The following is a 27,017-nucleotide window of genomic DNA, read 5'->3' as shown; positions in this document are numbered from 1 at the left end:
TGCCGGGCAGTGTCCTTTTAAGGGGGCATTGCCACAGTTCGGGCACGTCATGACATTGGCGTCATGATGCGGTGTACGTCGTCGCCAATGCGCAGTGCAGTCGGCAGACGTCTGCATCTGCGCAGTGTGGGTGTCGGCCGCTTTGTTACCACGTTCGCATCGCGCATGCGTGGGGTCCGGGAAAAGCACGTGAGATGGCCGCTGTCTTCAATGCTGAGGCGCTGCATCCGGGAGATGGCCTGCACACTCACTGCCTCGTGGGAGGCAAGTTTCTCATTTTCAGCCGATTTGTACTGGGAATACGATTTTTTGCGTGCTCATGTGCTGTACATGTTTCATTCGCGACTGGCAGGGTCATATGCTTGATTTTTAAGAGCTACTCTCTGAGAGGATCAGAGTGAACTCCAAAAACGATTTGGTCTCTGATCATGGAGTCAGCAATATCACCAAAGTTGCAGGACAGCGCTAGCAGGCGGAGGCTAGTTAAGAAGGCACTGAAAGATTCATCTTTACCTTGAAGACGTTGTTTGAATATGTAGCGCTCGAAGATTCCGTTGGTGTCCACTTCACAGTGACTATCGAACTTGTCCAGGATGGTCTGAAACTTTGTCTTGTCCTGGCCTTTGGTGAAGTTAAATGAGTTGAAGAGTTTGATGGCTTGATCACCCGCTGTTGAGAGGATAAGCGCGATCTTTCTTGCATCAGACGCACTCTTGAGGTCTGAGGCTTCGATGTACAACAGAAACGTTTGCTTGAATGACCGCCAGTTGGCACTGAGATTGCCGGAGGTCCTGAGCTGGTGAGGAGCCTGAATCTTCTCCATGGTGCCGGGATACATTCGCTGGTCGTCACGGAACGGACTGAGGTAAGCCACCTTAAACTAGTAGTCTCCTGGTATCATGTTGTGTGAGGTACACTGGTCTAACACTGGCTGCAACTGGATGCAGCTTAGATCAGAAAGATACTCCAGACCTTGACGTTAGTTCAATCAGGTTTATTGAACTAATAGCACAATTAGCACAGTTTTCTGTAAGTTCGACTCTCTGCTAACTTAAGTGTGGTTACTCTGTCTGACTGAACCAGACTAGCTCTTAGCCAGGTGGTGGGGGCGTGAGATTGTAACAACACCCTTGACTGACTCTCTAGATGTTCATCAGTGGAAAGAGGCAGAGTGTGAGTGCCTCGTGTCTTTTATAGTCAAATCCCACCCCTGAGTGTCCTGCCTGCTTATTGGTCATGTCCTGTTTTCTGTGTCCATTAGCTGCTTGTCTGTATATCATTATGTGTGTGGCTGCATATCATGACAGGGTCTGCGTCCATTCAGAATTCTCCCCCTTGTTTTCAAATCCCTCTGTGGTTCTTGCCCACCCCGATCCCCATCCTCCTCCAGCTCCACTCCCCTCTGGGAGATCCGTGCTCCTCTCAGTGTGCCCTCTTGCTCATCACTGATTTGAATTGCTACAACATTAGGTCAACATTTTAGACAAGGGCAAGCCAGGAAATTAAATTTTACTTCCGAGACAAAGAAAATGTTAAATGTAATTGATATAAATGTTATATCAATGTTAATTGATAAAATGCACGTGAGGTTGAAAGGGTGGCCTTTAATGAAATTTCCAGAGCTAGCAGCAGTAGTAAACTTTGCAGTAAATTGCTTTGATTGTATCCGGTGAAATGTTTTGCCCCATTGATACAGTGTGACCACATTGACAATTTAGTAATTTGATAAAGTTTTATTCAGCAGAATTCCTCACAACGCCCGCTTTTATATATATACATTGATACATATAAACTGATATCTTCTTTCATGGTTCTTAAATGTGCAACTTACATTGTTTTGCATTGTTGGAGGTTGAGAACCGAATCATTGTTGCTTGTGAGAGGGAGGTTCTTTCTCAATCGGGTTCTGCAACCTTTCCCTCTCCCTCTGCATTACCGAGGGCAGCAGTGGTGAGAGAGGAGCTCGCTCCCGATCGGATACACACACTGTCTGTCCTTCAACCGTGGCCATTGACCTCGGGGAAACTCCAATTTCAGCCAGCTCCCCAGCAGCAGCAGATCAACTGGTTGCTGACTTTCAGCTCAGAGGGCCATTATGGCCAAATTTATTCGCCAGCTTTGCGTGTTATTTTGGAAAAATTGCCTCTACCGTTTAAGACAGCCGGTAAGGTTTCTACTACTTTTAACTTCCTTCGGGTCATTTATTGGGAACTTTGGCGATGTCTAGACATGTTTCTCCCCTTTGTGCATTTCAGGTGCTGACCCTGTCTGAGATTATCTGGCCGTGTCTATTGTTTCTTATCTTGGTTGGTGTGAGAGTTCAGCATCTTCCCCGTCAACGTGCTAATTGTGAGTATCGGAATGTACATTTTGCTAAGCAATGGTGTTGCTCTAACATCCACTGTCAGACTAATGAAGAGTTGATGTTGGACATCACTATCTTTAATGTTTGTCCGGTATTCTCAATCTGCGTGGATAAATCGTGGCCAAGTGTGGCAGGGAGATTTCACATCTTGACAGTTTCCAGTGAAATTGCAAACCATTCTGAAATCCGTTTTGTTGAAAATAGCAACGAAATTAAATCTGAGCTGTGTCAAATGAAATAAATCCAATTCCTTGAAAGCACGCTAGGAACAAGTTCGGAAATCCCTCAGTTCTATACCAAATTATTAAAACTGGAGTCTTTACAAAGAAATGCTGGAAAGATTAGATTGGTATCTGGCGATCGGACACTTGACGGATAATAAACGAGGTGAATGAATAAAATTTAAACTATCCTCAATTAGACTTCACAATTCACTTCGAGTGAAAGTTCGGCAAAGAGACCAAATTGTAGTGCTCTTAAATATGATCATAATTTCCATAAACATTGATGCTTGCTTAAATATTTTTAAGGGACGGAATATAGCTTTTAAGATGAGAGAGAAATTAAAGTTCTCCGTCAGAATCAGCCACAGATTAAAAACTAGGAAGAGGTGAACTGCTGGAAGGGATGAATTTAAATCAACATCATAGCAGAATGCAGATATTGGGCAACTGGAAGATATTTCATTTAAACGTAAACCTTCAATCCCTCCATCACTGACACATAGGAGCAGCCGTGTGTACCATCTACAAGATGCACTCCCCAAGGCTCCTTGGGCAGCACCTTCCAAACCCATGACCACTACCACCTAGAACAGTTTTTTATCAAACTTTTTTTCCATGGACCCATTTTTACCAACCGGCTGACCTTCGGGACCCACGCCGGCCTACCTTCACGACCCAACATTTTCTCTTACCTTGTTTGCTGCCGACAAAATGGAGGAATCGCAATCGCGTCCAAAGCTCGTGATGTCGAGGTTCGGGGGTCGTGACCTCTTTGCCTCCCTTCAGGAGGGAAGATTACATTGCATTTTAAAAAAAATCTCCTGCTTCTCCGATTGTGCAAACCTACCTTGGCCAATAAATGGAAGGATTCCAGATGCCTTCTTAACCACCTTAGCAACCTGTCATGCTACCTTCAGGGATCTGTGGACATTCGCTCCAAGGTCCCTCCCTTCCTCTACACTTCTCAGTATCCTCCCATATATAGCTATCCTTTGCCTTGATTGACCTCCCCAAATGCATCACCTCACACTTCCCTGGGTTGTATTCCATTTTCTGCCCACCTAGCCAGACCAGTAGCTGCTTCACATTTTGAAAGACATGAGGGATAAAGTATTTGCTCCTGTATCTATTTGCACTTCATTCAATTCCGAGATGTCGGCTAGTTGGCTGGCCAGAATGTTCTTTTGTTTCTCCTCTTGTTTTCTCTCATGTATGAATAGTGCTTTCTGCTCAATTGTGTTCCGAATGAAGCAAAAATGTGGACATGGGCTAGTTGGCCGAATGTGGTGGCATATTCAACGCAATTCTGTGTAACACAGGATTTGGTTACTTAGGTGCTGGTTGCTCAGTCGGTTTTGGGATAAGAAATAGAAAAGAAATTCAAAACAGAATTTTAAAAAAAGTACCTTCACATTTTAGGTGAAATCTTGCCTTTAAATGCTAGCTGATCAGTTTTCCTTACTGGAGCTTATGGAACCACGTGGTTCTGCACATGCGCACCGATGAGCGGGCACACATGCGCAGTGTGCCAGCATTTTCTTATATGGTCGCGGCCGTCATTTTGAAGTTCGCTTACAGCGGCATTGTTAAAAGCCAGCGGTTCGCGACCCCCACTTTGAAAATGCCTGATCTAGAAGGACAAAGGCAGCAGATACCTGGGAACCTCATCACCTGCAGGTTCCCCTCCAAGACACTCACCACCCCGATTTGGAAATATATTGCCGTTTCTTCACTGGGTCGAAATCCTGGAATTCCCTTGCTAAGAGCACTTGGGTGTATCTACACCTCAGGGACTGCAGAGGTTCAAGAAGGCAACTCACCACCACCTTCTCAAGGGCAACTAGGGTTGGGCAACAAATGCTGGCCTAACCAGCGACGCCCACACCCCATAAATTCATTTAAAATGTTACCTAATGGTAAGAAAACCAAATAGCTCTCAGGATATAATACAGAATGATAAAGCAGAAAGAAGGGGTGATGGGCTAGCTACTTTAACCAGGAATGACATATACATTGGGATAGAAATGACAAAAACAGCTAAGAAATAGAAACATTATCTGTATTGATTGAGATAAAGGATATAAACATCCATCAAGCAGAACCTTGGTGTCTTCCTATCAAATGGTCACACCACATAAAATAAAACCAAAAGCTACAAAGCAGTCAAGATTGCTGAATGCCAGCCTTTGGTACTTATCAAACTGGACAGTGATGCTTCAGATGTCCAGGTACTATTCTGAGGTTCTGAGGAGAGATCAGCCACATAATTCAGGGTATAGTACAGATGAGCAAACAGAAGAAAAGAAGTAGAGAGAGAAATATACGGACAAATATATATGAAATGAGTAAAATCCACAGAATTAAGGGAAGTTTCAACTCGTCTAATATAGAGGGGAAATATACCGTAAATGGCAAAACACTTAGGAATATAGAAAGTCAGAGAGATCTGGACATGCAAATCCACAGATCTTTGAAAGTGGCAACACAAGTGGACAAGATTGTCAAGAAAGCATATGGAATGCTTTCCTTCATTGGACAGGGCATCGAATATAAAAACCGGCAAGTCATGCTGCAGTTGTATAGAACCTTGGTAAGGCCGCACTTGGAAGATTGTGCACAATCCTGGTCGCCACACTACCAGAAGGATGTGGAGGCTTTGGGGAGGGTGCAGAGGAGGTTTACCAGGATGTTGCCTGGTCTGGATGGTGTTAGCTATGCGGAGAGGCTGAATAGACATAGACTGTTTTCATTAGAATGACGGAGGTTGAGGGGTGACCTGTTAGAGGTCTACAAGATTATGAGGGGCATGGATAGAGTGGATGGGCATGTACTCTTTCCCAAGGTGGAGGGGTCAATCACCAGGGGGCATAGTTTAAGGTCCACGGGGCAAAGTTTAGAGTAGACGGCGAGGCAGGGTTTTTATACAGAGGGTGGTGAGTGCCAGGAATGCGTTACCAGGGGAGGTTGTGGAAGCAGATACATTAACGTCGTTCAAAAGGCAGCTTGACAAATACATGGATATGATTTGTATAAAGCGATACGGCACAAGGAAGTGCTGAGGGTTTTGGCCAAGGGCGGTATCATGACTTGCACAGGCTTGGAGGGCCGAAGGGCCTGTTCCTATTCTGTATTGTTCTTTGTTCTAGTTCAAACAAACTGGTGCGAGGAAGTGAAATGTAAACAGAAACACCTTTCTGACTCAATATGTAAGGTCCCTAACAAGAGGGGATGCACTGCCATATTTAGTTGTGGAAAATTAACGAAGCAGATAAGAGAAGTAAACATGTAATGGTTTCACACTACAATTTTTGATAAGAATTGATATAGATAAATGGAGTAGAATGTAATATATTGGAAATACACCAATTAGGAGAAAATAAGGGAAATATTGACAATGGAGCAGTGGACAATATTTAAATGGGGCTTCAGGAGAAGTATATTTTATTGAAAAAGGAATAAACTAGCCAAGAATGGGGCACCATAGGATCATAGAATTATGGAGTAGAAAAACACAGGATTAGGCTACTTTCCCCATTGAGCCTCTGACAGCTCTTTTGAAGAATATTTCAGCTAATACTGCTGGCCTACTCTTTCCCAATTTCCTTGTACTTTTTCTCCACCAAGGATTTATACAAATTCCCTTTGAAGGCTGTATTCACCACCAAATTGTGCTGTGCACTCCAAATCCTAACCACTAGTTGTATGAAAAAGTTTTCTAATTTTTCTTCTTGTTCTTTTGCCTATCACCTCAAATCTATGCCCTTTGGTTGACGACCCTCCAACCATTGGAAACAATTCTCTTTAACCACTGTTTAAACACTTCTATCAACTCTTCTGTATGTCTTGCTTCACCCTAAGGAAAACAAATAAACAAATAAAACGTAAGGGAAAGATTGAGCCAAAAGAAAAGGACATTTGTAGTGTGTATAAACAATAAAGAAGATTTTGGCAAAAAGGAACAGGAAAAAGGTAAAGAAGGCAATGAAGACAGAGGATATGAAAATATCAAGAAAATAAAAATGATCAATTATGTATTCTATAATGCATGATTAACAAAAGTAAAATTAAGAGAGGGATAAGGCCACCAAGAGATGAGACAGATAAATCTCCCTGGCAATGAAAAATAACTATTACAATCATGGAGCCTCATTTCTTCTGGTTTTGGGTGTCATTAAAATGTTAAAAATATAAAATGTTTTATTTGATTGGTTTTTACTTTCCCTTTTCAACTGGGAAATGATACTGAAATGGCAGGGATATTGAATTGATAAATAATTTGCCTCAATTTTCATTGAAGAGGCTAACAGAAAAAGTGATGATAATCAAGTGGACTGCATCAGTTCAGGAAAGCAGCTCACCACCATCTTCTCAAGGACAATTACAGAGGCAATAAATGCTGGCCTAGCCAGTGATGCTCATATCCCATATATGAATAAAAAAAACAAAGAGACTGAACAAAGTAACAAAACTTAAGCACGCCAGGTGCACCATTGAGACTCAAAGAAAACTAGAGAAGACAGAGTATTATCTATGTATAGTTAACCATTTAGTGGAATCCACTATTACGTAGGCTTGCCTTTGCACATTTAGGTTTTTACATTTTGTTTTATTGTGGTAAGTTGCTGAAAATGCGAAATGGTAAGGGAAACAGAGCTTCAGAAACCACAGTGAACAAGACAATTCACTCAGTATCTTCTGAACAAATCAGACTCATGGATTTTGAAAATTAAAAGCATAAGGTCTGAGAACGGAAGATAGAATAGAGTTTTTAAATTTTACTGCCAAATGAGGTACAGAAGGATAAATAAAGACATGGAACGAAAGATTGGATTAAGAGAGGGAAAAAAAGAGTTGAAAAGGGAAAGTAAAAACCAATCAAATAAAACATTTTTTACATTTTAATGACACCCAAAACCAGAGGAAATGAGGCTCCATGATTATAATAGTTATTTTTCATTGCCAGGGAGATTGTTTGGCAATGATTCAGATGTATCATGTTCTTAAAAGCATACTTAGACTGGAATAGACAAGACTTAACTACCTCTGATAACTACAGAAAAACACAATAAGGAGGAGCATGAGTCGATCATATGGCACATCAAGCCCGCTGCAACATCTAATGGCTGATCTTGGGCTGCAACTCCACTTTTCTACCCACTCTCCATATTCCTTAATTCCCTGATTCCTTAATTTCTATCTCAGCCGTAAATATTTACAGCGATGGAGCACCCACTACACTCCGGGGAAGAGAATTTCAAACACTCACAATCTTTTGAGTGAAGTAATTTCTCCTCATCTCACTCTTAAATGATCGGCTCCGTATCCAGAGACTGTTCCCCCATGTACTTGGTCCCCCGCCAATGGAAACAAGCTTTCAGAGTCTACACTATCAAACCCCCTCAGAATTCTGTAGGTTTCAATGAGGTAATCTCTCATTCTTCTAAAATCCTGAGAATATAAACCCAATTTACTCAGCCTCTCATCCTAGAACATTAATCCCAGGGGCCAATATGGTGAACCTTCTCTGTCATGCCTCCATTGTAAGTCTATCCTTTCTTATATGTGGATACCAAAACTGCACACAATATTCTAGGTACGGTCTCACTAAAACCATGCATAATTTCAACAAGATTTATTTAATGTTCTTCTCCATTCCCCTTGTAATTAAGATGTGGAGATGCTGGTGTTGGACTGGGGTGAGCACAGTAAGAAGTCTTACAACACCAGGTTAAAGTCCAACAGGTTTGTTTCGAATCACTAACTTTCAGAGCACTGCTCCTTCCTCAGGTGAATGAAGAGGTCTGTTCCAGAAACATATATATAGACAAAGCCAAATATGCAAGACAATGTTTTGAATGCGAGCATTTGCAGGTAATTAAATCTTTACAGATTCAGAGATAGGGGATCTGTAAAGACTTAATTACCTGCAAATGCTTTGACTTTGTCTATATATATGTTTCTGGAACATACCTCTTCATTCACCTGAGGAAGGAGCAGTGCTGCAAAAGCTAGTGTTTGAAACAAACCTGTTGGACTTTAACCTGGTGTTGTAAGACTTCTTATCTTGTCATTAAGGCCAACATGCCATTTGCCTTCTTAAGTGCTTGCTACACCTGCATGCTAAGTTTCTACATTTCTTGTATGACCACACCCAAGTCTCTTTGAATATCAAAACAAGTTTCAGACTTTTTCAAAAGTATTCTGCTTTTCTATTTTTACAACCAAAACTAATAACTTAATTGTTCCCCACATTATACTCCATCTGCCATCTAGTTCCCCACACATATACATATCTTTGCTGCCTCTCTGTCATTTTCACATCTAACCTTTCTACCAATCTTTGTATCATCAATAAACTTAGATACATTACTCTGACTCTTCAACTAAATCATTAAATAAAGGTCTTAAACAGTGGAGGTCCCAGCATTGATCCTTGTGGCACTCCACTATTCACTTCATGCCGCTCTTTGCTTTCTATCCATTAACCAATCCACTATCCATGCTAATTTGTTACTCCCAACTCCGTGATCCTTAATCTAGCCTATCCACTTTGGTGTAGCATCTTATAAAATGCCTTTTGGAAATCCAGGCATATTACATCTACTAGTTCCTCTTTATCTATACAGTTAGTTACACACCCAAAAAACTCTAATAAATTTGACAAACAGGATTTTCCTTTAGTAAAACCATGTTGATTTGTTCCCATCATACTATGCTTTGCTAAGTGCAGTGTTATGCCTTCCTTAAAAGTAGGTTTCAGTATTTTTCCAATAGCTGATGTTGGGCCAAGAGGCTTGTAGTTCATTGTTTTCTCTCTTCCTCCTTTGCTGAAAAGTGGTGCCACATTTTCCTGAATCTAAGGAAATTTGTAAAATAATTGCCGTAACATGCACTAGCTCGGCAGTGCACGTTAGCACAATGGTTAGCACTGTTGCTTCATAGCGCCAGGGTCTCAGGTTAGATTCCTGCTTGGATCACTGTCTTTGCAGAGTCTGCACGCTTTCCCCGCGCCTGCGTGGGTTTCCTCTGGGTGCTCTGGTTTCCTCCCACAAGACCAGAAAAATATGGTTGTTCGGTGAATAAGACTTTCTGAATTCTCCCTCAGTGTACCCGAACAGGCTGTAGTGTGGCGACTATGGGATTTTCACAGTAACTTCATTGCAGTGTTCAAGTAAGATTACTTGTGACAATAATAAAGATTATTATATTATTATGAACACCAACATGGGCTGCTTGGGCAGAATGGTCAGACTCGAGGCGAAAGCAAGAGAATTAAGAATATCAAAGGATAAATCTTTTAAAATACCAATTCAAGCTAATAAGACTATTAAGAATGCAACAAAACTGTGTGATTCATTTCTTGCTGGATAGAATACCAAAGTGGTAATGTTACATTTAAATAGAAACTTTATTAGACCAAACTTGGAGAATGGAGCATTTGCTCCAGAAGAAGGATTGTGGGATGACAGGATCACCCGCCACCGATTGTCAGAGGCAAATTGGTATTTTCGAGTTGGCCACCAGGTCTCCGCCGATCATGGGAACAATGCAGCTAGCTGGAGGCAGCCCCAGCAGCAGACTGGGGAACCAGTGCAGCTACCTGGAGGCAGCCCCACCAGCAGACTGGGGAACCAGTGCAGCTACCTGGAGGCAGCCCCAGCAGCAGATTGGGGAACAATGCAGCTACCTGGAGGCAGCCCCAGCAGCAGACTGGGGAACCAGTGCAACTACCTGGAGGCAGCCGCAGACAGGGGAACCAGTGCAGCTACCTGGAGGCAGCTCCAGCAGCAGACTGGGGAACCAGTGCAGCTACCTGGAGGCAGCCCCAGCAGCAGACTGGGGAACAATGCAGCTACCTGGAGGCAGCTCCAGCAGCAGACTGGGGAACAATGCAGCTACCTGGAGGCAGACCTGGCAGCAGACTGGGGAACCAGTGCAGCTACCTGGAGGCAGCCCCAGCAGCAGACTGGGGAACCAGTGCAACTACCTGGAGGCAGCCGCAGACTGGGGACCCAGTGCAGCTACCTGGAGGCAGACCCAGCAGCAGACTGGGGAACCAGTGCAGCTACCTGAAGGCAGCCCCAGCAGCAGACTGGGGAACCAGTGCAGCTACCTGAAGGCAGCCCCAGCAGCAGACTGGGGAACCAGTGCAGCTACCTGGAGGCAGCTCCAGCAGCAGACTGGGGAACCAGTGCAGCTACCTGGAGGCAGCCCCAGCAGCAGACTGGGGAACCAGTGCAGCTACCTGGAGGCAGCCCCAGCAGCAGACTGGGGAACAATGCAGCTACCTGGAGGCAGCCCCAGCAGCAGACTGGGGAACCAGTGCAGCTACCTGGAGGCAGCCCCAGCAGCAGACTGGGGAACAATGCAGCTACCTGGAGGCAGTCCCAGCAGCAGACTGGGGAACTAGTGCAGCTACCTGGAGGCAGCCCCAGCAGCAGACTGGGGAACTAGTGCAGCTACCTGGAGGCAGCCCCAGCAGCAGACTGGGGAAAAATGCAGCTAATTGGAGGCAGACCCGGCAGCAGACTGGGGAACCCGGGCAGCTACCTGGAGGCAGCCCCAGCAGCAGACTGGGGAACCAGTGCAGCTACCTGGAGGCAGCCCCAGCAGCAGACTGGGGAACCAGTGCAGCTACCTGGAGGCAGCCCCAGCAGCAGACTGGGGAACCCGGGCAGCTACCTGGAGGCAGCCCCAGCATCAGACTGGGGAACCAGTGCTCCAGGCATGCTTGGAGTTTATCGCTTGTCTGACTGGCTGGGTTCAGCTCCAGCCACAGGATGCCTTATGGAGGGGTACCATCCACCCTACTCTGTGGCCCAGCTAATGGGTGTATCTTTTAGTTTATATTTCAACAAGTTGAAGAAAGAGAGCCTTGGTTTTGAACTGCTTGCTGTGGGCGTCTGCTTCCTGCTTCCTGCTCCTGCTCCTGCTCCTTCCAAGTTGAAGAACCTTCTATTGGCCCCCCAACTTAGAGAAGCTGCCTGCCCTCCTTAAATGAATGGTGAGTCCACCGCCTGACCATTAACTGGCCAATTAAGGGACAATCCATGATGAGTGATGTTTATAAGGATCTACACCAGTTGGCTCTCTCTCCTGAAGGGCCCTGCATTGGTGTGTCCCTTTTCAGTGGTCTCCGCTGCTCATTAGGGTGCCATTCCACCGATGTGGGGCTACCTATTGGGAGGGGGTGGTAGATGTTTTTTGGTACATTGTGGATATTTTTAAGTGTATTGATGATTGTTTTGTATTCAGTTATGTTCTTCTGCATTATTGGGCAGCACGGTAGCACAAGTGGATAGCACTGTGGCTTCACAGCGCCATGGTCCCAGGTTCGATTCCCCGCTGGGTCACTGTCTGTGCGGAGTCTGCATGTTCTCCCCGTGTGTGCGTGGGTTTCCTCCGGGTGCTCCGGTTTCCTCCCACAATCCAAAGACGTGCAGGCTAGGTGGATTGGCCATGCTAAATTGCCCTTAAGTGACCAAAAAGGTTAGGAGGGGATACAGGGATAGGGTGGAAGTGAGGGCTTAAGTGGGTCAGTGCAGACTCAAAAAGGCCTGAATGGCCTCCTTCTGCACTGTATGTTCTATGTATTATGGAGTTATCATGGAGTTGTTAATAAACTAAACTATCTCCACACCAGTTGGTGAAGTCAAAACCAAGAGAGAATCTTTCCCTTGCAGATAAAGCACGTTTTTGACTGAGTCCAGGGACAACACTCTTCCCCACCACAAGTGTCCCAGCTATCCCCACTGAAATGTGTACAAACATCCAGCGTATGTTTAACATTGTGATTGCCATTAATATTGACTGCTCCTGACACAGTGTAAGCATCTGATCCCCATTTGAGCTTAATGGCAGGTCAATCCTGCAGGGAAAATCCTGCCTCTGGTGTTAGGCAAAGTGACCATGAAGGTGTTGGATTGTTGCAACAACCTAATTGGTTTATTAATGCCATCTAGGAAAAGAAACCAGCAGTTCTCAACTGAGCTACTGATCATGTTACTCCAATGATCTGTATGTGATGTCATGAACATGGTGGGGAAACAAGATAAAGAGGGAAAAGGGAATAGATGGTTACATTAGTAGATTTAGGTACGAGGCTTGAGAGGAGCATTAACTCCAGCATGGACTGGCTGGACTGAATGATCTGTTTGTGTAACCAATATCCCCTGTAATCCTACGATTATTATCTATCCCCTGAAGTAGCGACTCAATTGCATCAAATTATTACCAGGAATTCAGTGGTTAAATAAGTCCCACCTTCTCAGAGCAATCAAGGAAGGGGATAAGCGTTGCCCCTTTGGAATGAATAATAAAAAATAAAGAATGCCCGAAGCACAATGCATTGACATGTTTAAGGGGAGGATCAATGCTTTCTTGAGAGAGAAGGAAATTTAGAGACATTGGGGCAAGGTGGAAAGAGGCAATTAGAGCAGGATTTGTGTATTGTGTATAAACACCAGCATAATCAAATGAACTAACTGGTTTGTTTCTGAATGTAATTAGATCAGATCATCAGCATTTGGGGAAGGATAAATGTTTAGCAGAACTGGGGATCATTTTACAATTGACACAGATGGAGTAACAGTAAACTTTTTGCAGTACAGTAATGTTTTTTTAGATCTGAGTAAGTAATTGTATTGTGTGTTTCACAACATCAACACAACTGTTCTATACTGGTTAACACCAGTGATGGTGTCCCTTCAACAAATTAAATTGTAGTTGTGTGTAAGAATTGTCATGTTATTCACCCTGGGGTAACACAGACTGCAACTGGATGCAGTTGTACTTGAAAGTAGACTCCAAACTTTGATGTTAGTTCAATACGCTTTATTGAACTTATTAAGCAATGCACACAGTTCGCTGTGGGTTTGACACTCTACTAATCTAAGCTTGTTTGCTCAAACTAACAAGACCAGACTAGCTCTGAGGCACGTGTAGAAGGTGCTAACTGATATATACACCCTGACTGTCACCACTGGAAAGAGGCAGAATGTTGATGCCTTGTATGTTTTATAGTGGGAAACCCCCCTCTAGTGTTCTGCCTGGTGATTGGTTGTGTTCTGTCCTGTGTGTTGATTGGCTGTACTGGGTGTCTGTCACTGCCTGTCTGTATCTCATTATGTGCATGAGTGCATATCATGACATCTCCGCTTTTAAAAAAAAATGTTGATTGCTTGGAGCATATGCAACTATATTTACATGTGGAACTATTTACATTAAATGGCGAGTGGATGAATATATACATAAGAGGTGTCTAGCGTGCAGATACAGAATAAAATTTACAAGATAAATGTCTATAAGTCCAGTATTTGGGGCTTGCGTCTGATCCTTGTCGACCGCCTGAGAGGTGGAGGTGGGGACGACGGCACCTTGACAGGTGGGATTGCTGCCAGATTGGTGGCCTCGTGATGCGAGGTGTCCGGAGGAGGCATAACAACATCTGGAAAAGTAGGATCTGGTGGTGGGCAGGCAACTTTGCGCAGTGCCCTTCTGTTGCGCCGGACAATGGAGCCATCAGCCATACGAACCACAAACAATCTGGGAGCAGCCTGTCGAACAACAGCAGCTGGAGCTGACCAGCCTCCAGCAGGTAGCTTGATGCGAACAGCATCTCCCGGAGACAGCACAGGCAAATCGGTAGCATGAGCAACGTATGCCAGCTTTTGCCGGTTCCTGAGTTGCTGCACCTTTTGCAGCACTGGGAGGTGATCCAGGTCTGGTAAGTGTATGGCTGGAACAGTCATCTGCAGGTCTCTATTCATGAGGAGTTGAGCCGGAGACATACCGGTGGACAGAGGGGTTGCCCTGTACGCCAACAGCGCAAGGTTGAAGTCAGAAGCAGAGTCCGCAGCCTTGCAGAGCAGTTGCTTCACTATATGGACCCCTTTCTCAACCTTCCCGTTGGACTGCGGGTAGTGTGGGCTTGAGGTGATATGGTTACATTGGTACGACTTGGTGAAATTGGACCGCTCTTGGCTGTGGAAGCAGGGACCATTGTCACTCGTGACAGTGAGTGGAATATCATGCCTGGCAAATGTCTCCTTGCAGGCCTTGTGACTGTCCTTGATGTGAGGTCCGACAGCTTCACAACTTCCAGGTAATTTGAGAAGTAATCTATAATGAGCACATAGTCACGCCCATTGGCGTGAAAAAGGTCGATTCCCACCTTGGACCACGGAGAGGTCACAATCTCGTGTTGCTGGAGTGTTTCTTTTGTTTGAGCAGGCTGGAAACGCTGGCAGGTCGCACAATTGAGGACCATGTTGGATATGTCCTGGCTGATTCCAGGCCAATAGACAGCCTGCCGGGCCCTGCGCCTACACTTGGCGACACCTAGGTGTCCCTCGTGGATTTGTTTGAGCACTAAGCTCTGCAGACTGTGAGGAATAACGATACGATCTAGCTTGATTCCCTCGACGACTGTCATGTCGTCCTTCACATTAAAGAACTGAGGGCATTGCCCTTTTTGCCAGTCATTTGCAAGGTGGTGCATTACACGCTGCAGAAGAGGGTCTTTGGCAGTCTCTTCACGAATGCTGATCACTCTTTCACCTGAGGCCGGGAGGTTGCTGGCACACAGCTGCACCTGTGCCTCAATCTGGCGGATGAAGTCAACCTGTTCACAGGGTGAGGTGATGGAGTGTGGCAGGGCATCCGCAATTGCTTGGTGTGTATACTAACTCAAAATCGTACCTTCGGAGTCAGAGGAGACTGCGCTGAAGCCTGGGTGTCATGTCATTCAAGTCCTTATGAATGATGTGGACCAAGGGTCTGTAGTCAGTCTCCACTGTGAATGTTGGTAGACCGTAGACGTAGTCATGAAACTTTACAATGCCGGTTAGGTGGCCCAGGCACTCTTTTTCTATCATTCTATCTGGGCATACCTCTGTTCAGTGGGAGTCATGGCCCTTGACGTATAAGCAACTGGAGCCCAGGATGAGGAATCATCCCTCTGGAGGAGCACCGCACCAATGCCGTCCTGGCTTGCGTCCGTGGAGATTTTTGTTTCCCTGTCCGGGTCAAAAGACGCTAGTACTGGAGCAGTGGTGAGATTTGCTTTGAGCTCGAGCCACTCTGCTTGATGTGTGGATAGCCACTGGAATGCAGTGGACTTCTTCACCAGATGCCTGAGAGCCGTGGTGTGTGATGCCATGTTGGGAATGAATTTTCCCAAGAAGTTCACCATTCCGAGGAAGCGTAGTACCGACTTTTTGTCTTCCGGGGTCTTCATGGCGCTAATGGCCTTGACCTTGTCCGAATCTGGTCACACACCCTGCTGGGATATCTGGTCGCCCAAGAACTTGATGGTTGACATGCCAAAGGAGCACTTGGCCTTGTTCAGCTTGAGGCCGTTTGCATGGACACGTCAAAAGACTTGTTTGAGACAAGGCATGTGTACCTCAGGGGCCGTGGACCATATGATTACATCACCTACGTAGACATGCACACCCTCAATGCCCTCCATCATCTGCTCCATGACCTTGTGGAAGATTTCAGAGGCTGAGACAATGCCGAACGGCATACGGTTGTAACAGTACCTGCCAAATGGTGTGTTGAACGTGCAGAGCTTCCTGCTGGACTCGTCCAGTTGTATCTGCCAGAAACCACGCGATGCATCCAGCTTCATGAAGAATTTGACGTGTGCCATCTCACTGGTCAGTTCTTCCCGCTTCGGGATCGGGTAGTGTTCCCGCATTATGTTCCGGTTAAGATCTTTGGAATCTATGCATATCTGCAACTCTCCTGAGGGCTTCTTCACACAGCTGACCCAGTCAGTCGGTTCCGTCACTTTGGAGATGATGCCCTGGTCTTGGAGCTCCTGTAGCTGTGCCTTTAAACATTCCTTCAGAGGAGCCGGAACCTGGCGTGGTGCATGGATTACATGCGTGGCATCAGGCCTAAGTAGGATCTTGTAGCAGTGTGGCAGAGTACCCATTCCATCAAAACACATCCGGATATTGAGCAAGCCTGAAGATCCACATTGGAAGAAGACATGGCATGGACCCGCTGTACGAGGTTGAGTAGCTTGCATGCGTGGGCACCAAGCAGGGATGCCTTATCAGGCTTGACTATTTCGAATCGCAGTGTGACATTGATGGTCTTGTTGGAGACGAATAGGTGACAAGATCCTACTACAGTTATGGCATTGCCATTATAATCGAGGAGCTGGCAGGTTGGTGAAAGATTTTTGGGTTGCTTTTTAATGTGGTCAAAATCAGCTTGAGAGATAAGATTGGCAGAAGCACCAGTGTCCAGCTTGAACTGGATGCTGCATTGATTTACGTGTATGACAGTATGCCATTCATCCGCGGAATCTACATTGAGGATATATAGGCGTCTTGCTGAATTTGCGGAGGCATACTCGCATGTAGTGATGATGCCCACACGATAGGGGGACTCTAGGCAGTCGTCCTCTGGATCCGTAGTGCTACCAGGATCAGAATCCAGTAAACCTTGCTGTACGCATCGAACGCGCTTGCGTTGGAATTGGGATCGCTGGCCCTTGACTGGTGGTGCAGACCTGCACAAGGCTGCATAAAGTCCTGGCTTCCCGCAATTTAAACATCGCCTGCCTTTTGCAGGGCATTGCCACTTTAAGTGGGCGGTGCTGCAGTTTGGGCATGTCATGACGTTGACGTTGTTACGCTCCGTGCGTCGTCGCACATGCGATCAGCCGACGTTCGCACCTGCGCGGTTTGGTTTTCGGCCGCTTCGTTCTCCCGTTCGTGTTGCGCATGCGTGGTGCCCCGGGAAAAGCTCGCAAAATGGCCGCTTTCATCGCTACTGAGGCGCTGCATCCGGGCGATGGCCTGTACACTCTCTGCCTCGTGGGAGGCAAGTTTTTTGTATCCTGCCGATTTGAAACAGGAGTACTGATTTCTCGCATGCTCATGCACTATACACGTCTCGATTGCAACTGGCAGGGTCATGTGCTTAATTTTGAGCGTTGTACCCGCAAGGAATCGGAGTACACCCCAAACACGATCTGATCCCTGATGATGGAATCAGCGGTGTCACCATAATTGCAGGACTGCGCTAATATACGGAGATGAGTTAGAAAGGATTGGAAAGGTTCATCCTTACCCTGAAGGCGTTGCTGGAAGATATAGCGTTCAAAGCTCTTGTTTGTTTCGACTTCACAGTGACTGTCGAACTTCTCCAAAACGGTCTTGAATTTAGTCTTGTCCTAGCTGTCGGTAAAATTAAGCAAGTTGAAAATCTGGATGGCTTGGTCCCCCGCAGTTCCTAGGAGTAGCGTGATTTTTCTGGCATCGGACGCATCCTCAAGGCCTGAGGCCTCAATGTAGAGAAGGAACCTTTGCTTGAAGATCCGCCAGTTGATGCCGAGATTGCCGGAGATCCATAGCTGTGGAGGGGCCTGGATCTTCTCCATGCCGCTGGAAGGCACTTGCCGATCGTCACGGAATCACTCGAGGTAAACCACTTAGAGAAAGTAGACTCCTGGTACCATGTTGTGTTATTCACCCTGGGGTAACACGGACTGCAACTGGATGCAGTTGTACTTGAAAGTAGACTCCAAACTTTGATGTTGTTTCAATACGCTTTATTGAACTTGTTAAGCAGTACACACAGCTCGCCATGGGTTTGACACTCTACTAATCTAAGGGTGCTTACTATAACTAACCAGGCCAGACTAGCTCTGAGCCACGTGTGGAAGGTGCTAACTGATATATACACCCTAACTGTCACTACAGTTGTCACCAGTGGAAAGAGGCAGAGTGTTGATGCCTCGTGTGTTTTATAGTGGAAGACCACTTTCTAGTGTTCTGTCTGGTGATTGGTTGTGTTCTGTCCTGTGTGTTGTTTGGCTGTACTGGGTGTCTGTCACTGCCTGTCTGTATCTCATTATGTGCACGAGTGCATATCATGACAAGAATGATTTGATTTTTTTCCTTAGCCAATGTTCTCTTCTGAAGATGTCAGTGTCTTGCTGAATTCAGTTCCATTTTCCCCAAGTGGCAATTTTGCATTCGTAATCCTTGACATTGAGTTGGCAAGTTATACAAGGGGCTGGTTTAGCACAGGGCTAAAGAGCTGGTTTTTGAAGCAGACCAAGGCAGGCCAGCAGCACGGTTCAATTCCCGTACCAGCCTCCCCGAACAGGCGCCGGAATGTGGCAACTAGGAGCTTTTCACAGTAACTTCTTTTTTTATTTTGAAGCCTACTTGTGACAATATGCGACTTTCATTTAATTTCATTTCCTTCTTGGGGATGTACACCAAGACAAACATCAGCTATTGCTGGAAGACAATTCATTTGGTGAAAGATGCTCTTTGGTCTGGCTGAAAATAGTGTTTCTTCCAGTGCGAAGAGTTAACCACAACTGAGAGTTGAGACTGACATATTCCAAAGTCCAGAACCCCATGTTAGGGATACACCAATGGGCAACCAGTGCAAAGGTGCAGAATGGAAAGGATACAATCCAAGACCTGCCTGTCTTAGTACACCAAGGGACTGGAAAATGGGTTTAGCTCCTTGGGTTATATGCTTGACATGTAATGAAGCTTGTAATGATAAAATGGTGCAATTAATTATTAACTGTAACTAGTAATTATAAATGTAGTAAGTAACATACACAACTGAAAAAAACTAATGTGGTCTGCACATTATCTAATGTCAACTTTGTAATGATCAGGTAATGTACTTTTATGAATTCTATGAATAAAGTTTGTTTCGGTGGGGGTTGGATTTTACTGGGTGCTCTACCCCGCAACCCCCAACCTGATCTGAAAGTTTGAGGGTGAGCCTGTCAACCATCCTGGGCTGAAGTGGGCCTCCCTGGCCACTGCAAGTAAAAAGAAAATGGTGGGATCAGCATGAAGGCTTTAAGTAGCCATTGATTGGCCATTTAACGGCCTCAATAGGCTGACCACTCCCCGCATCTATAAAACTTCAAACAGGTTGGAGATGGGTGAGTAGGCAGTGAGAAAGCCACCTGCTGGGTTTTCGGACACTGCCCTGCCTTTAAACCCACTGACTACAGAGCATAAAATCCAGCCCAGTAGATTAATCTGAGCACTTGGCTGCATTCCAATACTTGATGTTTTGAGTAATGCTGGACTCTTGTTTATTCTGATGACTTGAAGAGTTTGTTTGTTTTCATAAAGTTATTTATAGGCTATTTGATCTGCCTAATGGTACTCCAAATGTTCTGAGGTATAGAGGGCCCGAAGAGCTAGTTTGTATACTAAGGGTGAATTATGGATTATTCAAAAGTTTCTAGTTTCTAGCTGTTGCAATTGATCATAGAATCATAGAAGCCCTACAGTGCAGCACGAGGCCATTCACGCTACCATGTCTACACCGACCCTTCGAACGAGCACTGTAACCATATCCACTCACCTAACCACCCCTCCCTAACCTAACCTGCACATCCCTGGACACCAAGGGGCAATTCAGGATGGCCAATCCACCGAACCTGTACATCTTTGGACTAAGGGAGGAAATCAAAGCACCCAGAGGAAACCCACGCAGACACGGGGAGAATGTACAAACTCCACACAGCCAGTGACCCAAGGCCTCTAATAATTTAATCATTTTGGGTGAGGGGCTGAAGCAGGTGAGGGATTATTTAAAGTGGTTAGAAGATTCAACTGTATACAGATGACCTATTGATTTAATTGGAAGAACTGGGCTGTTTTTTGGGGAATGGAATTGGATCTTTTAACATGGCTGCTCTGGAGTCAGCGGCAGGCCTGGCTCCAGACAACTTAGAGCCTGTAACCTCTCACAATTCCACCTCAAGATCAAGGCAGGAATGGGACAAGTCCCATCTCCTGAATGGAATTCTCCCATGGCCTTGTCTTCTTCTGGTGTCTGCCATGGCCATCCGGGAATCCTGCTTGGGACTGGCATGAAACTGCTTTGCATCACTCAAATGAGATACAGATGAAGACTTGAACGGTATCTTACCCTCATGCTTGATTTCCCATGAAGCCAGCGGGAAAGAACACTGGTCCAAAACATGCCTAGACCGATGTGGTGTACAGGGACTTACCTGAAGAATACCCGGGACTGCCTCTGGAGTTTGAAATGGAGGCCGCCAGTGATCCTGAACCTAGGAACATCACAGCAGTGGATGGGAGGAGCATCTATCAGGTGTATCTTCGAGATTTAGTGTCATCAAGGAGGTCCATCTTCTAGCCTCAGTGTGTTCCTGGAAATCCGTCTTCTTTCTTCGGTAGGTCCATCATGTTTCTTCCAGCTGTGATGTGTAAGTGATGTTGGGCGCCTTTTAATTAGGGCACCCAGATATGAAGGCTCGCCATCAAGCCCGGCCCAGAGCTCCAACAACAATGAGGTAGCTCAACACCGCCCAGGACAAAGCAGCGTACTTGATTGGCACTCTATCTGCCATCCCCTGCATTTATGCTGTCAACCACCGATGTACAGTGGCAGCAAGGTGTACTACTTACAAGGTGTACTGCAAAAGCTCACCAAGGCTCCATCAATAACACCTTCTAAACCCGCGACCTCTACCACCTAGAAGATGGTGCAAAACTCCTGGATACATAATTAATTCAATTGGGGTCAGAAGATATCGCATGGTTTCCTGTCAGTCGGGGAAACACTCCCCGTTCCCGACCCCGCCATGGGACTTAGTCCCAGAAGGGAAAATTCCGTACTCCGTGTCCCACCAGCAACATGAAAGTCTGACCCTAGCAGCGTGGAGGGGCAATGACATTTCAAAAGCTGGTCATCATAGTGAATTTTCACATTAATGAACCCAACGTATGAAATTGGCCTGGTTAACAAGGTAGGCATGAATGTGCGGTTGAGGTTACAATTGGATTAGCCATGATCATACTGAATGGCGGAGCAGGCTTGAGGGGCCAAGTGGCCTACTCCTGGTCCTAATTCGTATGTTAGTTGGTTGAACTACTGTGTCTGCCATGCCTCGACAGACAGCTAATCCATTTTAAACTGTGAATTTCAGGCATATTTCATGGTGAGGAGGGTGACAAACAATAACAGAAGGAGGCTGGCCACAAGTATGGTGGAGTTGTGTTTTTAAAATTCTTTTATGGAGTGTTGTAATTTCCGATTAAGTCAGCATTTAGTACCATCTCTAATTCCCCTGAGAAGGTGGCGGTGAGCTGCCTTCTTGAACCGTTGCAGTCCCTGTGCTGTAGGTATTGTTATGAAGGGTTTAGCACAGTGGGCTAAACAGCTGGCTTGTAATGCAGAACAGGGCCAGCAGCGTGGGTTTAATTCCCGTACCGGCCTCCCCGAACAGGCGCCGGAATGTGGCGACTAGGGGCTTTTCACAGTAATTTCATTGAAGCCTACTTGTGACAATAAGTGATTATTATTAAGGGAGTTCCAGGACTTTGACCCAGTGACAATGAAAGAATGGCGATATATTTCCAAGTCAGGATGGTATGTCGCTTTGATGGACATTGCTGATGTTCCCTTGCATCTGTTGCCCTTGGCCAACTCGGTGGTGGAGGTTGTGAGTTTAGAAGTTTTGAAGAAGCCTTGGTAAGTTTTTGCAGTGTACCTACTCTTCCAATCTACGTGTCATCTGCAAACTTGCTTATCATCCCCCCCCCCCCCCCCCACATTCTCATATATATCATTTATATGTATCACAGCAATAAGGAACCTAGCACTGATCCCTGCGTAACAGCAGTGGACACCGGCCTCCAGTCACACAAGCAACCATCTACCACCACCCTCTGTCTTCTACCACTAAGCCAGTTTTGGATCCAACTTGCCAAGTTACCCTGGATCCCATGTGCTTTTAACCTCTTTATCAGTCTCTCATCTGGGATCTCGTTAAAGGCTTTGCTGAAATCCATATAAACTACATCAACTGCACTACCCTCTACTACATACCCGATCACTTTCTCAAAATTCAGTCAAATTTGTTAGGCATGACCTCCCTCCAACAATGCCATACTGATAGTCCCTGATCAAACCTTGCCTCTCCAAATGGAGATGCATTTTCTCGAATATCTTCCCTACCATTGACGTGAGACTCACTGGTCTGTATTTCCTGGTTTATCTCCACCACCCTTCTTGAAAAGTGGAGCCACATTAGCTGTACTCCAATCCAAGCCGGAGAGTGGAGCTGAGTCCACAAAGGTCAGCCATGATCTCATTGAATGGCAGAGCAGGCTCGAGGGGCCAGATGGCCTACTCCTGTTCCTTGTTCTTATGTTCTCTGGCGCCTCCCCTGCGACCAAAGAGGAATTAAAAATTTGGGTCAGAGCCCATGTAATTTACTCCCGTGCCTCCCAAAGCAGCCTGAACATAACTCCTCTGGACCCTGGAATTTGTCCACTTTTTTTTAAAAATAATTTTTATTAAAGGTTTTCATAAAATATCAATAACAAAATGAGAAAGAAAAAAGAACCCAACAGGGTTAAGTACAAAACACAATCTAAAAAAGCAACCCCCCAAACCCCTCCCCCCCGTACCTAAATAATAAATTAACATTAACACCCCGACTTAAGATAACAGGTGTATACACCCCCTCAGACCCTTCCAGTGTAAATAACATAAACAAAAATAAAGTAAACCCCCCCCCCCAACCCCCCGAGCTGCTGCTGCCATTGACCAATGTCTAGCGTTCTGCCAGAAAGTCTAAGAACGGTTGCCACCGCCTAAAGAACCCTTGTACCGACCCTCTCAAGGCGAATTTCACCCTCTCCAATTTAATGAACCCTGCCATATCGCTGATCCAGGATTCCACACTTGGGGGCCTCGTATCTTTCCACTGAAGGAGAACCCTCCGCCGGGCTACCAGGGTCACAAAGGCCAGAATTCCAGCCTCTTTCGCCTCCTGCACTCCTGGCTCCTCTGCCACCCCAAATATTGCGAGCCCCCAGCCCGGTTTGACCCTGGATCCTACCACCCTCGACACCGTCCTCACTACGCCCTTCCAAAATTCCTCCAGTGCTGGGCATGCCCAGAACACATGGGTGTGATTTGCTGGGCTCCCTGAGCACCTAACACACCTGTCCTCACCCCCAAAGAACCTGCTCATCCTTGTCCCGGTCATGTGTGCCCTGTGCAGCACCTTAAAATTTATGAGGCTGAGCCTCGCGCATGAAGAGGAAGAGTTCACCCTCCCTAGGGCATCTGCCCACGTCCCCTCTTCGATCTCCTCTCCCAACTCCTCCTCCCACTTACCTTTCAACTCCACCACCGAGTCCTCCTCCTCCTCCTGCATCACCTGGTAAGTTTCCGAGATCTTCCCCAATCCCACCCACCACCCTGTCCTGTACTGTGTGTGGCAGTAGCCGTGGGAATTCCACCACCTGCCGTCTGGCAAACGCCCTTACCTGTAAGTACCTGAAGGTGTTCCCTGGGGGGAGCCCGTACCTCTCCTCCAGCTCACCCAAGCTCGCGAACTTCCCGTCCACAAACAGGTCCCCTAACTTTCGTATGCCTGCCCTGTGCCACCCCGAAAACCCTCCACCTGTTCTTCCTGGGGTGAACCGGTGGTTCCCCCGTAATGGGGTCCACGCCAAGGCCCTAACTTCCCCCCTATGCCGCCTCTACTGCCCCAAAATTTTGAGGGCCGCCACCACCACCAGGCTCGTGGTATACCTCCTTGGAGGGAGCGGCAGCGGCGCCGTTGCCAGCGCCCCCTGACTCGTACCCACACAGGACGCCGTCTCCAGCCTCTTCCATGCAGCCCCCTCCCCCTCCATCACCCACTTGCACACCATTGTCGCATTGGCGGCCCAGTAGTACCCACAGAGGTTGGGCAGCGCCAGCCCCCCCCCATCTCTACTCCGCTCCAGGAACACCCTTCTCACACTCGGAGTCCCTCGCGCCTACACAAACCCTATTATACTCCTGTTAACCCGCCTGAAAAAAGCCTTTGGGATAAACACGGGGAGGCACTGGAACAGGAACAAAAACCTTGGGAGCACCGTCATTTTGATTGACTGCACCCTACCCGCCACGGACAGCGGCAACGCGTCCCACCTCTTGAACTCCTCCTCCATTTGCTCCACCAGCCTTGTAAAGTTAAGCCTATGCAGGGCCCCCCAGCTCCTGGCCACCTGGATCCCCAAATATCTGAAACTCCTCTCCGCCCTTTTTAGTGGGAGCTCGCCAATCCCCCTCTCCTGGCCCCCTAGCTGAACTACGAACAGCTCACTCTTCCCCATATTGAGCTTGTACCCCGAAAAGTCCCCGAATTCCCTAAGCATCCTCATTACCTCTGGCATTCCTCCCACCGGGTCCGCCACACACAGCAGCAGGTCGTCCGCATAAAGCGACACCCTGTGCTCCTCCCCACCCTGCACCAACCCCCTCCAGTTCCTCAACTCTCTCAGTGCCATAGCCAGGGGTTCAATTGCCAGTGCGAAGAGCAGGGGGGACAGGGGACACCCCTGTCTCGTCCCTCGGTGCAACCGAAAGTACTAGGACCTCCTCCTATTTGTGGCCACACTCGCCATCGGGACCTCGTATAACAGCCTAACCCCACCTGACAAACCCCTCCCCAAACCCAAACCTCTTCAGCATCTCCCACAGGTACCCCCACTCTACCCTATCGAAGGCTTTCTCAGCGTCCATCGCCACCATTATCTCCGCCTCCCCCTCCCTCGCCGGCATCATGATAACGTCCAAAAGCCTCCGCACATTCGCGTTCAACTGTCTCCCCTTCACAAACCCCGCCTGGTCATCATGGATGATCTGCGGCACACAATCCTCAATCCTCGTGGCTAAGACCTTCGCCAGCACCTTGGCATCTACATTTAGCAAGGAAATCGGTCTGTAAGACCCACATTGCAGGGGATCCTTGTCCCGCTTCCGGATCAAGGAGATCAGTGCCCGGGACATCGTCGGGGGTAAAGCCCCCCCCTCCCTTGCCTCATTAAAGGTCCTAACTAACAGCGGGCCCAACAGGTCCATATATTTTTTATAGAACTCGACCGGGAAACCGTCCAGCCCCAGTGCCTTCCCCGCCTGCATGCTTCCTATCCCTTTGATCAGCTCCTCCAGCCCAATCGGGGCCCCCAGTACCGCCACCAGTCCCTCTTCCACCTTTGGAAACCTCAATTGGTCCAGGAAACGGCCATCCCTCCCTCCTCCCGTGGGGGCTCGGATTCGGTACAATTCCTCGTAAAAGTCCCTGAAGACCCCATTGATGCCAACCCCACTCCGCACCAGGCTCCCTCCCCTGTCCTTAACTCCCTTGATCTCCCTAGCTGCGTCCCGCTTCCGAAGCTGATGCACCAGCATCCGGCTTGCCTTTTCCCCATACTCGTAGACCGCCCCCTGGGCCTTCCTCCACTGCACCTCCGCCTTCCTGGTGTTCACCAGGTCGAATTCGGCCTGGAGGCTGCGCCTCTTCCTCAACAATCCTTCCTCAGGTTCTTCCGCATACCTCCTGTCTACCCTCACCATCTCCCCACCAGCCTCTTCCTCTCCCCCCGCTCCCTCCGCTCCTTGTGGGCCCTGATGGAGATCAGCTCTCCCCTCACCACCGCCTTCAGTGCCTCCCATACCAGCCCCACCCGGACCTCCCCGTTGTCGTTGGTCTCCAAGTACCTCTCTATACTTCCTCGGACCCGCTCGCTCATCTCCTCGTCCGCGAACAGCCCCGCCTCCAAGCGCCACAGCGGGCGCTGGTCCCTCTCCTACCCCATCTCCAAGTCCACCCAATGCGGGGTGTGGTCCGAAATGGCTATTGCTGAATACTCGGTATCCTCTACTCCCGCTATCAGCGCCCTACTCAAAATGAAAAAGTCGATTCGAGAATAAGCCTTATGGACATGTGAGAAGAATGAAAATTCCCTAGCCCCCAGCCTTGCAAATCTCCAAGGGTCCACCCCTCCCATTTGGTCCATAAATCCCCTCAACACTCTAGCCGCCGCCGTCTTCCTACCCGTCCTAGACCTGCAGCGATCCAGTGCAGGATCCAACACCGTGTTAAAGTCTCCCCCCATTATCAGGCCCCCCACTTCCAAGTCTGGGATCCGACCCAACATACGCCACATAAAACCCGCATCGTCCCAGTTCGGAGCATACACATTGACCAGTACCACCCTCTCTCCCTGCAACTTACCACTTACCATTATGTACCTACCGCCATTATCTGCCACAATGCTTGACGCCTCGAATAACACCTTCTTTCCCACCAAGATCGCCACCCTTCGATTTATGGCATCTAGCCCCGAGTGAAACACCTGACCTACCCACCCTTTTCTCAGTCTTACCTGGTCTGCCACCTTCAGGTGTGTCTCCTGGAGCATAACCACATCCGCCTTGAGCCCCTTCAGGTGTGCGAACACGCGGGCCCGCTTAACCGGCCCATTCAGTCCCCTTACATTCCAGGTTATCAGCCGGATTAGGGGGCTACTCGCCCCCCTCCCCCGCCGACTAGCCATGACCCCTCCTCGGCCAGCCACGCGCCTGCACCCCACACCCGGCCCGTT

The 27,017-nt window shown here is 47.4% G+C and overlaps 1 protein-coding gene across 1 annotated transcript in view; it reads left to right on the top strand.

The window, feature by feature from the left end:
• Positions 1-1,948: 1,948 nt before the first annotated feature.
• LOC140425056 (ATP-binding cassette sub-family A member 13-like) overlaps positions 1,949-27,017 on the top strand; it is a 505,398-nt gene continuing 480,329 nt past the window's right edge. Inside the window, exons 1-2 of the mRNA XM_072508872.1 lie at positions 1,949-2,164; positions 2,256-2,349. Coding sequence (XP_072364973.1) covers positions 2,096-2,164; positions 2,256-2,349 — 163 coding nt within the window. The 5' untranslated portion in view covers positions 1,949-2,095. The remainder of the gene's footprint in view (positions 2,165-2,255; positions 2,350-27,017) is intronic.

This window comes from Scyliorhinus torazame, chromosome 6 (assembly GCF_047496885.1).
Source record: "Scyliorhinus torazame isolate Kashiwa2021f chromosome 6, sScyTor2.1, whole genome shotgun sequence".
NCBI lineage: Eukaryota > Metazoa > Chordata > Chondrichthyes > Carcharhiniformes > Scyliorhinidae > Scyliorhinus > Scyliorhinus torazame.
This window is presented reverse-complemented; position numbering and strand designations above follow the sequence as displayed.